General features: G+C 34.8%; 1 protein-coding gene across 11 annotated transcripts in view; it reads left to right on the top strand.

The window, feature by feature from the left end:
- LOC124537658 (potassium/sodium hyperpolarization-activated cyclic nucleotide-gated channel 2) overlaps positions 1 to 13,821 on the top strand; it is a 255,504-nt gene extending 241,683 nt beyond the window's left edge. For 8 of the 11 annotated variants that reach the window (XM_047114557.1, XM_047114556.1, XM_047114565.1 and 5 more), the window contains 8 exons: positions 6,483 to 6,646; positions 6,730 to 6,872; positions 8,050 to 8,187; positions 9,372 to 9,473; positions 9,896 to 10,045; positions 10,131 to 10,349; positions 11,067 to 11,331; positions 11,422 to 13,821. In XM_047114557.1, the coding sequence (XP_046970513.1) occupies positions 6,483 to 6,646; positions 6,730 to 6,872; positions 8,050 to 8,187; positions 9,372 to 9,473; positions 9,896 to 10,045; positions 10,131 to 10,349; positions 11,067 to 11,331; positions 11,422 to 12,053 (1,813 nt within the window). In that variant the 3' untranslated portion in view covers positions 12,054 to 13,821. The remainder of the gene's footprint in view (positions 1 to 6,482; positions 6,647 to 6,729; positions 6,873 to 8,049; positions 8,188 to 9,371; positions 9,474 to 9,895; positions 10,046 to 10,130; positions 10,350 to 11,066; positions 11,332 to 11,421) is intronic. The other 3 variants (XM_047114558.1, XM_047114559.1, XM_047114560.1) reach the window with 3 other exon arrangements.
- Positions 13,822 to 16,501: the final 2,680 nt, after the last annotated feature.

Genomic DNA, 16,501 nt, shown 5'->3' on the forward strand with positions numbered 1-16,501 from the left:
TGAAGCGAAATCCTTAGAAAGAGAAGAGGCCCAACAGTGGGAATAGTAATGTAACAAATAACTTCTATTTCTACCTTTATCTCAGCGTAACTATCTTCTATTTCTACCTTTATCTTAGCGTTTTTAGTCCATATTATCTGATTGCTAAAATTATTTATGTTAAATTGAGATTGTTTAACGCAAGTTCTGCTGAAAATTGTATGAAGCAAGTCCGGTTTGAAATATTAGACCTGTCTTAATGCAGCGCAAGCACGTAAATTTTACACATAGTATAATATTTTAATGCCATGAAGTTATATGGTTCTTAGATATAATTTTGGTGAACGTCATTATGAATCGTCTATATAGCTCGCTGCAACTATATTTTCTTCGCAAATATGTATATTTACAAACTTTAATAAAACTTTATGTGTTTAATGGATAGATGAAATTTTCAAGCGTTGAAATCGATTATCATGAATTTTTCCTTAAAGATGTTTATAAAGCTGGAGCTTTCAAGCTCATGGGTTCAAATCCCGGATCCAGACCAAATATTGACACTTATAGCAGTAATAAAATAGTTGGTACTCCTCCACCACTGCGCCTCATAAAGTGAAGGATTTAACGCTGCGCCCTATTTATTTGCCGAAGATTTATTTATACCATGAAATATGATTTTGGTACTAGTGAACAATATCAATTTTATCTCATGTCATGTCAATCAATGAATATAAGAGTACAACACAATTTTATTCAGCGATTGGAAAGTTTTAAAAAGTAATAAGTTTCTATTCAAAAATCAAAATATTTTTTGACCTAAGAATATTTTATATCGACGTATAAACCCGACGGTTTGCATAATAAATAAAATCATTACATAACTTTCCGTTCGTGGCATATTCTTTCTTGAGAGATAAATTGAGGACTTTCATAATGTCTTCTACGTGACCGTTTTAAAAAGTTAGGGATATATTTGAAATGGCAACAAAATTTATCTCAGTTTTATCGCAGATGCACTTTCTGCCCACTATTTGTTGAAGGCGATGATCCTCAAGTTTTCTGCAAATAGAATCATATTGACTGATAGATTTCATTGTGTAATTGCTGTTTAAAATTCTATTCTTTTTTCAAAATAATCCATTTAATCAATATTCAATATAAATTTGTTTTTTTTTTTATTAATTATAATTTACGAGCAAAGGTATAAATACATCGACTTTCAAATGTTTCAAGTGAGAATTACTATAAATGAAATTATTTGCCTTTAATAATAAATAATGATTAAAAAAATACGTATTGAAGTACGTCAAGTGAATGATGACAGTGCTATTTACATATATAGCTTTACAGGAGCAGTTAAAACGAGCTATAGGCGATTTCAAGTGAATCTATCAAGATATCACATGTCTGTATTATAACATACAGAGATTGCTATTATATTATGATGTTATTATTTAATAATGCAATAAAATCATATCACGTGGCCGTTTCTAAATAGAATAACATTTCAAATGTAAACAATTCTCATTTTGCATTTGTTTTATTTGATTTATGATATTATTACATAAGTAACTGACATTAATGTAGAGATTCATACAAATATAATTTATTTTAAAGTTCTAATTTTTTAAACTGTCTTCCCTTACCAAACTTTTCAGCCATGATAAATGAGCGTAGCGTAAACATATATAATAAAAACTATGACCTTTTTTCTGACTTACTCTGTCGTCTGAATCATCTGTTATTTATACAAAGGACAGATAATTTATACGAAGAATTAAAAGCATAATAGAAAAGATAAAACAATACAAACATTACTAAGTAACATAATATATACTACTATTTAGAGTAACCACTGAACTTCCTACATTTGGACTTCCTGATTGATGTGATTGACGTATAATGCAATTTATATTAATAGTAATAATCACAGCAGTGTTATCACTCAATAGATATCCGGGTCACATTAGTCCTAGACATGTGCAATCGCCCGTAATTCACTGCTTAACTAATCACTACTGTGCTCGCGTACATCATTAAGCAATGAATTAATTACGCTCGAATAATTATGGCGTTTAAATGGCATTAATGTTTGGAAACCGTTTAAATATTTTTGTGGGTCAAAAAATAATTCGTTGTTAAACTAAACACTCAATTGACTACAATAAATACTAAAGCTTTTTAAACTGATTTTCTTTTATATTAAACCTATTAAATTACACTTACTTTGAATTATTTTAACAAAACTATTTCAAGTATGGCGTAAAGAAGAAAACTCATGTACTTAGCTTTTACTACGACTAACATAAATTTACTCTATATAGTACATTAATTGTCATAAATGAATTCAATTTATGTATACTCCAGTTATATACACAAAACGCACTCAAATGTTTATATTTAAAAAAAAATAGTTTAGTAATCAGATATTCGTAGTATATTTGAATATTATAAACACATAGCAAGTTATGTCGTAATTTCAAGTAGGTATTTAGTGTGATTAATATATTATAGTGTGTTTTAGACACGAGTTCTAAACGGTAATACCAAAGTAAAAAATGAACTTGGCACTTTCTACGAAATCGTTTGTACGTATCCTCAATTAGTCATATGTTGATTTCTCATCAATGATTTCGGAGAAATACTGAGAGTTACTCTTTATATATAATAAATCAATAATAGAGTCTAGTTCGACTCTATTATTGATTTATTAGTTTATAACATTACAATACATACGATGTCTGTCTTCTATTTTCGTTCTTATGAACGCAGAATTCTTGGGTTTTGACTAACATATATATTTCTTCAATTTATTCGTTTTCAATTTCAATCTTATTTATGGAATGCGTCCAAAGAAATACAATATTTTTTTTAAAAAAATATTGGTCGGCTGTACAGCATGTTACCAGTACCTACAATTGATTTTAAAAAGAAAAAATAATAACGACATAATAGAAATAAAAACGCCTAGTGGATGGAATAAGTGGATCTTATACGATCCCCGTTACCAATCAGTTAAAGCACCACTGATTTTTCATGCGTTAAATTTTTGTTTAAAATTATTCCCTTGTGAGGAAAATACTGCCACATGTTTACACTAACTCTGCTTCTTAAAAGGAAAATAACCTTTTGTCAGGCAATGGAATATTAACAGACAAATTTTCATTCACTTTCAAAGAACTTTTCGTACAATATGAACGAACGATAACATTAATTTATAAACATCACTATTAAATTAATTATTAATTTGAAACTAATAATCAAATTTTTAAAAATTAACCAAATAATTTATCTGGCTTTTATCCCTCTTTATTTAAATCACCGATTTATCGTAAATTGATAATAGATAAAAGCTGTTAGTTTTAATATTAAATTTAGATCTCTCTCGGTTTCAGACATAAATATTTGTGGGAAGCATTAACGTTAACCGTCCAGCGATTACGAAGCGGCAAAGCAAATAGCGCTACTTTTTGTAAAATAAATTATTTCGCTATCATTTAATAAAATAATTCCACATATGCTTTTATAACACTTCTACCTTATAACGATCTATTTATTATTACTAAAACATTTATACTATATATTCCTATATCATGGGTTGAGAATTTAGTAATTAACAACACATGTCTTGAATCGTCACTAGATTTTTATATAATATAAATAATTTAATTTAAAAATAATACACAATAAAGTTACTTATAATATCTTAATTAATGGTATGTACGAGAACAGCAGAATAAAACAAACATATTAAAATTATTTAAAGCTTTCAATGGCTAATAAACCTTAGAAATAATTTAACATAACCGTATTGTTGAATTAAAATTGATTGCGGATTTAATTTTATTACTATTAATGCTGTAACAGAATCTCATTATAATGTAATTATGTTTATTATGTACTAGCAAATATTATAAGTTATAATATTTTTTAACTTTGGTAGCTTAAAAAAAGGAAGGAACTTTTAAAGCTACAGCTAAATAAAACGTTTGAAATAAACACTATTATTATTATTATTATATTGTCTTGATAATATATATCCCCAAAACGAGGGACAAATTAACAAATTCAATCCAATAAAATTAAAGTTAGTTTAAGTGGTTAATATTCATCCACAGAACTGCTAGGATTAAAGAAAAAAATATCAGATTATATATTCAAATTCAAAATTTTACATGTAAACTCAAACAGTAGTTTTAGACTCAGCATGTTTATCGCAAAAGGCATATTCATTAACTGACGTTACGACTAATTTTAATAATGGCAACACTCATAAATGCGTATTGGAATTTGTGATTAGGCTCTGTAGATGTAATGACAGTAATTTAAAATTTTATAGATCCTAAACCGAAAACTACGCAAATAACAATTAAGGTAATTTTCTATTTTTTAAACAGCAAATCAAATCTAACCAATTTTTAAATTATTATCTGCGCACTTACATAAATGCTGACTGCATTACGTACCAAAAATTCTATCCAGTACCAATACCGTTTACACGTATAAAAGATAAACTGACATCTTGGAATGATTGCGCATTTACATATTAATGCATCACATGAAGTGCGCCAAATTAAGGTTAATTAAATACAATTAGGATTTATGTCTGCTTATTAATAAGTGAATATCATCGAGACGAATGTATTTCACTATTTTCGCAATAAATATTTTTATTGTGAATCATATTCAATGATTATAAAACAAACACGAAAATGGTATGCTGTTCTGAATGGATTATCAATTGGATTTAAAATTCAGGGTTACCTTTTGTTTAGAAAATAAACCTGAAAATAGAATAGACGATCCGCACAACGGAAACATAATTATTGCTCTCCTACTCTTAAAGTAGCTCGTTATTCTTCCAACGCAGTATGAATAAAATGCTACACAAAGGCACTGCGCTAAACCCGCTGACGTGGTTGACATGAGCTTTAGCTTTGCATTTAAGCCTGATTTACGTGTTTTCGCGCGCTACTTACCCGTATTTTCTAATTACCTACGTTGTATCTCGTAAAATAATGCGACATGGACTTTTTAAGAGTCCAATCACAATCATTCTTGACCTATTTTCTATGACATACTATCGGTTGCTATGACTTATAAAGTTTACTTATTTATTGTCGTTTGTTGTGATTGCAAAATTTTCAACTTCGTATGTCGTATATATATTATCACTTAAATCCCGGACACAGGAAGGCATATTTTCAATGTCAAAGTTATCTACAGAGCGCAGATTATAAATAGTGCGTATGATGTAAAACATAATCTCTCACATTAATTACAATGTTCATTACATATTTATTTAATGTAAATTTTTGATTGGCCAAATTTTTAAAACAATATCTAATAGCCTTTCTTAATTTATAAGCTATAATTAAAAAGCATAACCATAAAAATATTTAAAAGTAATTTCATTCAAACTCGGTTTTTCGTAAGACCCGAAGAATATACTTCATTTTTTATACTTCATATTATGTATATATACTTTATATAAATATTAGTTTGTGTTGTAGTCGTACTCTACGTGTATTTATAATAAACGAAAAATTTAAATAATTTTCGATGTATAAGTATAAACATATGTAAAGTAACTTATATATGTAAGTATATACTTACAATAAAAGTGACACGTGTATTGAAAATGACCAATACAGGATAAGAAAAAAAAAAAAACAACTCCCGTCAACAGAAGTACTGTGGAAATATTTCTGGCTTATTGTGTAAAATTACCGTCATTTACTTCATTTCGAGAACAATGCGAAAAGTGGCTAACCGACAAAAACATTTGGAATAATACTCCACTCGCTTACTTAAACCTAATGATTTTATTTATGAGCTCTATTTTGCAAAATAAACTCGTAAATAGTATAGAGCCAGTACATAGGTTGGTTAAGAATATTGATTCCAATATTACGTAATCTGGAAATGTCTTAATAACTATGATGATGTTCCTACATAGTTTAAAATATAATAGTTTTCGCTTACCGATCAACTTAGTTCAATTTAACCTAATTATTTTTTTGATTGAATATTAGGAAATAAATTATTAATTTTTAGAACAATATGACTTCATTATAATTATTTATAATAATAACATATAAATACACATACTTTCAATAAATAAACGTAATATAACTTTACTACTGCTCTATAAGATGATTATTTTACTTTGTTTACTCTTGGACTCTGCATTTTATTAAGGAATAGTACTTCCAGAAATTAAATGTTGTAATTTTTTGTAAGAAGCAAAAAAAAACAAATCCAATTACCGTAGATACAAAATGAAACTTTTAATAAAATAACTGCTTCTGAACTGATTTAAACAATTATATAAATTTTATGCAACTTTTGGGGATCCCTTGTTAACATTACATAAAAAATCCTCGCATGTTACGTCCAATGTTAGATAAGAATGGAATTTAAAATCATTGAGCTGGAAGCTAAAGTTCTTTTTATATTTGCTTAATTATTTGTTAATATAATTTTCCTGTTTCTGTTTTCAGGTTCTACTGGGATCTATGTATGTTATTGTTACTGGTGGCCAACCTCATCATTCTTCCCGTCGCCATCTCCTTCTTCAACGACGACCTTAGCACACGATGGATAGCGTTTAATTGTCTATCAGACACCATATTTCTTATAGATATCGTTGTTAATTTTAGAACAGGTAAGTTTAGCAGATATTCTCAAATATTTTGGAATCGAAAAAAGTTTGTATATAATGTTTAATGATTTTCTTTTTCTTTTCAGGAATAATGCAGCAAGATAATGCAGAACAAGTGATATTAGATCCAAAGTTAATAGCGAAGCACTATTTGAGGACATGGTTCTTCCTTGACCTCATCTCTAGTATACCACTAGATTACATATTCCTTATCTTCAATCAGGTAAACGTACGTTGCAATTTGGCCGTGTTCCTATTACTAGTTTTAAACTGTCTTTTATGTTTTTTGATTCTGTTTCAGCTTGGGTGTTATTTATTTTATAGCGAAATTTTTTATTTAGTTTTTGATTTTATTTCGTTTCTCATTGTGATTTTTACCCAACTGCCACGAGAACGTTCAACGCGCCATCGTGTTCGGTTTAATATCTTGTATTGTAAGGGTTTCTGTGAAACCTTGCAAAGGTTTGATTGCAGCACATTAGTAACATCTTCAATTTTCTTTTTATACTTTCACAATTATTTAAATTTATCCGCACGAAATTTATCGTCTGCAACCCATATAGATCTGATCCTACCTTATTCTTCTTCGCCTTATCGCTAATATCTTAAAATGCGTTCACTTCGATCGTATGGGATACTCTTATTTTTCTAAGGTTTATGGCCTTTAAAAGCAAACTCAACTTTGTGCACAATCTATTCTAAAAAATCTTCAACTGCACTCTTTTCTTCTAAATACTACTTTGCCACAGAATGGCTATTTATTTGCACGTTAATAAAGTCTTTAAATCCATCTTTTTATTCTTTAAAGTTCACTCTGTCGACAGCATGTCTTGTTATAGAGCGTTATTTTGTCAGCCATGATTTAAGCTTTTTTATTTATATTCTTAATCAGCACGTATAAAGATTACATTTTATTTAATTATTCTGCCATAATATGCAACACGACCAAATTGTAATATTTATACTATTTATTGATAGTATGTGTTATATTATTACTAACCTTTAGATGTTTATAGAAAGAAGAAATAATGAAAGTTCAATGAACTGCAGATAAAACTTTATGGAAACAATTTCCACTACGTTTACAGTTACAATGTATATGCAGATATATAAAATATTATTTTAAATATATAATAAGACAAGCTTTACTAATATTTTAATTACATTCCTTTTAATGTATTTATACGATTTTTGAAAACATAATTATTATATGTAAAATACAATGCTTAGGCACTTTTCTTTGGCTGATGTATTTTGAAGCTATCAATTTGACAAGTTTGCATGCTTGTACACTTCTAATGTATAATAAAGTTAGGCATTGAGTACTGGTTACTTAGATTAGAGTCACGAGAATATTGCGTACAGTTGTAGGCACTGTTATAATATTGTTTGGTTTATATTTACAGGATTTTAGTGAAAGCTTTCAAATTCTTCACGCCGGTCGTGCCCTAAGGATACTACGGTTAGCAAAACTTTTATCGCTGGTTCGACTGCTCAGACTTTCCAGGCTCGTCCGATATGTATCACAATGGGAGGAAGTATATGTAAGCCACAATTTCCAGTTGCTACCATTTTTGGCCATCTTCTTACTTATCCACTAACACTGCTCTAACACATTACGCTCACATAAAACTAACTAACTAACACCAAATTGACTACAACTGATATTATTTTATTTTAAGATTGGATATTAATATGTTTTTGAAATTGTTTTATAATATTTCCTGTGATTGGCATTAATATTTCTGTAAATAACTTAACTATGTATTTAAACTAATATTACTTACTAAATTAATCTGAAATGTTCTATCTAGTTAGTAGCGATCCTAATGACGTGTCATTGGAGTTCGATGTAATCCTGTTACCATTGTCCCCACCCTCCACTGTATGTGAGCCCCACGTCCCGCTCTGCACTTCTCTACTGCTTCTCTGCAAGCTTCTTTCTGCCTGAGCACGCTCTCACTCGAGATATCTCAGTCTGTCTCTTGTTTGCGCCCGCGCCGCGCCGCGCCGCGTCCGCCGCGTTTGCCGACCCAAACCGTCCCACACTCACTTAAGTGATATTTGATTTGCCATGTTATTCTTATTATGTTGCTGCTTTTTAAGGCCTTTAGAAGATGCGCTGACGCCGAAAACGTAATAAAATAAAAAGACGATAAATAAATAAAAACGAATATTTCGTCTGGATTCGAGTGAACCCTCAAACAAATTTATATAGATAGTCACAAAATGAAAACGGTAAATCAAATATTATATTCCGTCATTAGAACGCCCCAACCTCGATGACCATAGATTCGACATGTATTAGTATAATAATGCACCAATATGTACCAAATAATTAGCCACCAAGTAGGTGAAACCTGTCACGATAGTAGTATGCGGAGACTCAGTAAGAAGTGGAGTACGGGGAGGGTGGTGGCGACGTCGCAGTGACGGTGTTGTGTGCAGATGAGCCCCGCCCCGCAGCCGAGCGACGAGCCGGGCGACGCGGACGGCGGAGGCTCGCGCGACCTCGCCTCGCAGGTGCCGCATGTGACTCGCCGCGCTCCCTAGCCTGTAGGGGCCTAGCCCGCGTTCCGCTCGTCTCGGTGTTAGTGCATCCTGTGTGTCCGCACGCGACCCCGCCCCGCCCCGCACAACCCGCGACGTCTTTCGACCGCCGCCCGTGCTCTCGCCGGGCGCGCCTGGCTCTCTTCCTACTATCTCGTGTTTCTCGCTTGTTTTCTAGATCTTGCAGAATCTTCAAAAAAAGCGCACGGAAAGGAGGGGACGGCTCAGCTCCGACGTTGCAAAAAAGAAGGGTGACACCAAAAGCAATCTGATCTTTAAGGTAACCAGGGTCGGCACGAGCCGGCGCGCATGTGCTCGTTCGCCCGCTTAGCATGCTGCCGGCGCCGCCCGGCGTCCTTTACACGCTGCGCTCGCTTCGCTTCCTCTCTTTCGTTGGCGTTTCTGTTTCCGACCCTCGTACTGCCGGCGGCCGTGCGGGCGGAGGCGCGTGGGGGCGGCGAGCAGGGCGACCGCGGCGGCTCGGGGCGCCCTGCCCGCATGCCTGACCCGCGATCGCATGCTCGCTCGACGACTCGTCACACGCGTTCATATTTTATTTCTCACTTTTACAAGAATTCATCGGTAGATATCATCGCGATGCTTCAAATCGAGCGTCCTTGTCGCGCGCAGTCCGCACGGCTTCCTTTAGAGGCGAAGCTTTATAACTTTGAGATTTTAAATTAAACTGTTATTCGTCCTCAGTTCCTCAATATGGCATCGGTGTTCATGCGGATATTTAACCTGATCTGCATGATGTTGTTGATCGGGCACTGGTCTGGATGTCTACAATTTCTCGTTCCAATGCTGCAAGGATTTCCCCCTAATTCTTGGGTTGCAATAAATGAATTACAGGTTAGTAAAAAAACATTCATTCTACGAAACACTTTGGAAAAGTGAACTTTTGAATATTTAGTAACATTGTATTGTTTTATTTCAGGAAGCCTTCTGGCTCGAGCAGTACTCTTGGGCACTCTTTAAGGCTATGTCCCACATGCTGTGCATTGGGTATGGCCGGTTTCCTCCGCAGTCCCTCACAGACATGTGGCTCACGATGCTTTCTATGATCTCCGGTGCGACTTGTTACGCTCTTTTCCTCGGTCATGCCACAAATCTTATTCAGAGTCTCGACTCATCACGCAGACAATATCGTGAAAAGGTAATTTATAGTTATTAATCGATACAACAATTACAGAAACTCAATTCAAACCTCAAATTGAGGTACGTTTCCAGCTGTTATGAACACCTTTATTTACCAGGGTTTATTATATTTTAAATATTTCCTAAAAATCACCATAAATAAAATTCCAAATTTTCTCAGTTCAGACGTCCAATTTAATTATCTAGTATATTCATATATATAGTGAGTGCATTCGCTATCATATTAACAACTAATCTTAAACTCATTGTTGCCTGTTTCAGAAACTAGACGTGAGTATAAAGTGGATGATTGTTTTGTGAATTTTATGCAATGTTTTAATTTCACCATCTCATTTACACGCACCATCTTCTATCGCGTTATTAAATAAATTATCATGAGGATATAAATTAATTACCAACGCACTATCTGGGTGTTCATAACAGCTTTATATTTTATAAGACGAATATTCAACTGCCTACATTTATACTTTGCCTTACCAATCTTACTAATTCATCTTTCGCCTGTTGTATTAATAATTTAGATGGGATATAGTTTCTATATTTAAGATAATAACTGATGTATATCATGGAATTTGCACAAATGCGATTTGTTAGCAACCAATTTGGGTGTATTAGATCTGATTCGGATTTAGATGTACACTATATTAACAGTGGAGTATTAATACTAAAGTCTTGTTTTCTAAGCTTCTAATGTTAAAAAATGTGTATATTCCAGGTGAAGCAAGTTGAGGAGTATATGGCTTATAGAAAGCTACCTCGCGAAATGCGTCAACGCATCACGGAGTATTTCGAGCACCGGTATCAGGGAAAATTCTTCGACGAGGAATTGATTTTAGGCGAATTAAGCGAAAAATTGCGAGAAGACGTTATCAATTACAATTGTCGATCGCTTGTTGCTTCGGTGCCATTTTTCGCAAATGCTGACTCCAATTTTGTCTCAGACGTAGTCACCAAATTGCGTTATGAAGTCTTCCAGCCGGGTAATAAAATGCTTCATTATTTACTTATTTGTTGCTTTTTTTCGTCAAAATTGTAACAAAATGCATAATATTGAAATTTATACGTTACAGGTGATATTATCATAAAAGAGGGTACCATCGGAAATAAAATGTACTTCATTCAAGAAGGCATCGTCGATATTGTGATGGCAAATGGCGAAGTTGCGACCAGTCTCTCTGATGGATCGTACTTCGGTGAAATCTGCCTGCTGACCAATGCCCGGCGAGTTGCTTCCGTCCGCGCCGAAACTTATTGTAATCTTTTCTCCTTATCTGTGGACCATTTCAACGCAGTACTCGATCAGTATCCCCTGATGCGGCGCACCATGGAAAGTGTAGCTGCCGAACGGCTGAACAAGATCGGTAAAAATCCTAACCTGGTAGCGCATCGGGAGGATGACACGACGTCGGAAGGGAACACGATCAATGCCGTCGTAAACGCGCTAGCAGCGGAAGCAGAGCACGTGAGCCTGTCGGACGATAGCGTGGCGCGGCTGTCCGAGCGGTCACTGGGGCTAGCGCTGCAGCCGCTGCAGGCGGCGTCGTGCCGCATGGCGGGCGTGGCGCTGCCGGGCCTGGGCGTGGCGGCGGCGCTGCCGCGTCCCAAGTCCGAGCACGACTTCAGCTCGGCGCAGGCGCAACAGCCGCCGCTGGCGAGCGCCGCGGCCGCATTCCACAAGTCGGACGCGGGGATCGCCCCCTGACGCCGCACGCTGTGCTAGGCCGCGGCCGGGCCGTGGCGAGTGCCGACCGATAGCAATACTAGGCTTAGTGCGAGCGCGCGCGGCGCCTCGCTAGTGGTAGCGTAGACACGAGTATTATAGCTGCGACTTCGCCGGGCGCGCGCCCACCGCGCCCGCTGAATCTCATTTTGTGATCTTATACTTAATTCTCCTGTGTTATAATTTAGGTTAAATTTTATATCATTGACGCTGTGAGGAAATGAATACGCGACGTATTCCGATGTATAGATATACCTGTTATATATTGAGAATGAAACTATTGAGTCTTTATAGAGATACCTTGCCATTAAAGAAAAATAATTATATAGACTAGACTGAAATGTAAAGATATCATATTTTATGCTTTGTTGGCGTACGAAATAGGACTTTATTGTTGACGGATGCGATGCAATCGTTCTCGTAAATACGAACGATATTGATAATTTATAACTATCTCGATAGCGACGATAACGAGGATTTATAAAATATTAATTGTTAATAATTATATAAACTTCGGAGAGTAGAAAGGTATAGAACCGTTGCGTTGCCTACGCCGCCTCAGCGCCGACGGATAAGTTAGTGCCATACTACGAGCGCGCAGCTCCCGCCGCGCGGTGTGCGCGCACCGCGCTCGCACCGGCGACGCACAACACGATGAACTTCACAATTCCATAGCACACGGACGCTTTCTTAATTTTAAATTTAATTAGACTAACGACGGATATCAAACGTACCGTTGGTCTCGGTTTCCTAAGTAGAGGTGAATCAGTAGAGCTTCGAATCGTTTCTTTATGTAAATATTGTAATATTATCGAGGATTCGCCATTAGCGTGATTTGTTTTATAGAAGTGATAAGGAGACGCTCGTACGAGCGATCCAGTCAATTATCGCGCGAGCGCGACGCGAGACGTCTCGATTTTCGATGCACTACAACACTTCGTACCTTGTTTTAATTGTAGGTCAAATAATTTATTATCGATAGTGATCATTTTGTAGGAGTAAGTAGGCAGAAGCGATAACGAATTCGGACGAATTACGTTTTGTGATAGAGCAGCAGAGGGCTGCGAGCGCGCTGCCTCGCCGCCGGCTCGGCGATACTCAATACATACAGACGACGTAGAAGTAGCCACATGCATGGATAATGCTTACACTTCTTTCTAACTTGAGACTTTGTTTCAGTTCTATATTTAGCGATTTTTTCTGGCAACAGTTATTGCGATTAGTGACTATGCAAGCGCTTCACGAACTTTTCAAATTTCGTAGCAATAAATAGTTGATCGCAACGAGTAACATATCCTACGATTAGAGTAGAGTAGTCGTTGAGCCGACCGCCGCCGGCGCCGCATCTTTGGCACGTTTTCATCGTTGACTAATTCTTATAGTGTCATGACAAATTGTAAAGAAAATTTTGCAAATGTTGACTTTTTAGCCAAAATAATTATAGTTAATGAATGACGAACCAATACGCAGTAGCTTACTTGTAGATGAATGCAGCCTAGTTCTCAGTTTTGGCGACTAACACCAATAGATACTTTGTACTCGTAAGATATTTATACAATTGACCTTAACAGAGTGACATCTGTCAATTTATCTACAAAGAGAAAAATATAATATTGCGTTTTATCCCCAGAGGCATTTATTTATTATTGTTTTATCTAACATTACCGCTTTTGTAAATTATATAAATTTTATAGGAGAGATCTATTTTTATTGTGAAGTTGAACTGCTGAGTATAAGCAAAGAAACATAAATATATAAATCAAAACTTTTTTTTATCGAAACTGTTAATTAATATATAGTTAAATTATACTGATTTCTGGTATCTATTTTCACCAAAAGTGCTCATCGCTGTCAAAAAAATTAGAGGAAATGCATTAAAGAATGAAGAAAAATGATGTTGTTTTAATACCTGATATATCCTTACAATTTGCGAAATTAATTATTGCTTAAGGAAAAAGCAAGTTCTCTTAATAAGGAATATAACCGCATGATGCGACCTCGCTTTATTGTTTTTTTTTATTTCTGCTGGCTAATAAATTAAGTTATTTTTACATTAATAAATATAAACTACAATATTTTCAAATAAAGATTGGTATTTTAAATTAATATATCTATTTTTACTATGGTCATACTGAAGTTCCTGCATTTTAATTATAAAAAATATAAGTAATGTTCTGAGAATTGAATTTACTTTACAATATTTTAGTATTTTTAAATGTAGCTATGTGAAACTTGGGAAACCCTGAATATAATAACAAGAATGATAATCCATTACTTGATTACGAAACATAGCTCCATGAATTTTAACAGGGGCGGACGGATTTCGGCAAAATTTAGAGAGGATACGGTTTAGTTTCTATTTTTAAAACCAGATTTGTAATTATTATTTATCTTAAGCAGTTCTGCATCAGAACTTGAGCACAAATCAATTATTTATGTCAATCCAACCTAGATGACATCAGCGACTGGATCTACGAACTGCAATGCTCCCACTGGTTTCAACGTCATAGTTCTTTTAATCATTTAATTTGGTTAAATAAGATATGTGTCATACATAAATAGTCGCAACATATATATATATATATACGTACATAATTTTTTTTAAAGTACTTTATTTTTATTCAGAGACATAAGAATTAACAACATTAAATGCTTAAATATATATATACAAATATGAACTAAAACTAGTTACTGTATAAATCTTGACCGCGTGGAATGGTGGCAAGAATGCTAGCAGCATTTCCCCGTTGAATCGCAATTCCGATCCTCTGGGCAAAAAACGAACCAGCCCTCCTGTCACCAGTGGAGGCAATGAGGCGAGGTGTTATACTTTTGATGAAGCTTTTTGCACCACTACTCCAAGGGCCAAGCGTTTCGACAGCAAATGGAACAAAAAAGTAATTAGACATAATACACGAATATTTAGTTATCTTTTTGGCTTCAGCTTTTTCCGCAGCGGCACCGGCTCTTAACATTGTTTCTCGGATATGAGATGGGGCCAACGTGTCAACACATGTAGCGTCCCACACAAGGGCCCGACCTCGTTCCCAGGAAACCAATGTTAATCCATCAGGTCTCTTACCATCATCACGACTAATTCCACGAGGCTCAGTAAGAGCAGGAACGTCGATGGTGGCAAGAGCCCTTTTTATTATGTCATTAAGAGAACCGTGGCGGAAAAGCCTACCTGAGCTCCTTGGGCAAGAGAGACCATGTAAACCGAAAGAGTCTACCTCCTTTCCACACGGGCATCTGTGTTCAGAACACAGAGGTGTTCCCAGTCGGAGACCAATCGATATGCGAAAACATTCATTATCTAAAAGTGTCCCAAGATTTTTAGAGGGTAATGAATTCAACCAGTGACTAGACTCTTTTGATGATAACGCTAGAAGCCTGGCACGGTCTTGAGCACTTGTTAAATTTTGTGTCAAACTGTGTAGTGTAGCGTGAACCAATGAAGAATCCCAAAGTTTTTGTTTTGTAACTTCCTTAGGGATATCATCATTAGGGCACTTTACCTTCCAGGTCTCTATCGCCTCAGTAACATTCATGATTTTTACAGATTTTGATTTTAAAATTTCTGAACAAAGGTCTTGTACAGAAGAGAGAAAGGCCGGGAGGGCAACACTTGATATTTTTCTCACGCCGATGCCACCAAAAGGAATGGGAAGTGTAGCTTGAGTCCAAGAATATTCATCAAGAGATAAATTTAGAATTTTTTCTAAAGCTTTTTTAAGGGTGGCATCGATTTGATTGGTAAGACTAGGATATTTCCAGATTGGGCTCGCACGTAGAATGTACATTAATTTTGGAACGAAAAGGCAATGTTTTAAGATTGTATAAGCTATATGAGAATTTAAAATGCCCAGTCTGTCAAAATTGTCCGAAAATATTTTAATTTTTTCTTTAAGAGAAGGCTCTATGCCCTCATCAAATAGTGGTGCACCAAGGAGGCAAAGTGTATCTTTATGAAGAATTTTTATGTTAGGTGCAATTTTATTAAATTTATCTATTGCCAAACTAATATTTTTGTGAGTTAAATTGTCCGTAAAAAAAATTTCACATTTTGAAAAATTCAATTTAAGACCAATTTTATCAAATTGTTCTTTAATTTTAATTAAATCTTCAATAACGTCATCTACTTTACCTCCTATAGTTCCATCATCTAGGTACCAAACGTTTAATTTAGATTTTAAATTCGAAATGCAGCTATGAATACCTAAGCTAAAAAGAGCAGGACCCAATGGATCTCCTTGCTGAACGCCTACATTAGAATGAATTGTATCTTCACCAAAAAATAATTTGGAAGGTGAACTATAACATTGCCAAACGTATGGGTAAATTTCAGGCAGATTAGAGAAGACTTCGTTAAGCAAGGTTCCTCTATCTAAGGAGTTAAAAGCATTCTTTACATCAACTTTCAGAAGTAC

This window comes from Vanessa cardui, chromosome 18, assembly GCF_905220365.1.
Source record: "Vanessa cardui chromosome 18, ilVanCard2.1, whole genome shotgun sequence".
In the NCBI taxonomy this organism is placed as follows: Eukaryota; Metazoa; Arthropoda; class Insecta; order Lepidoptera; family Nymphalidae; genus Vanessa; species Vanessa cardui.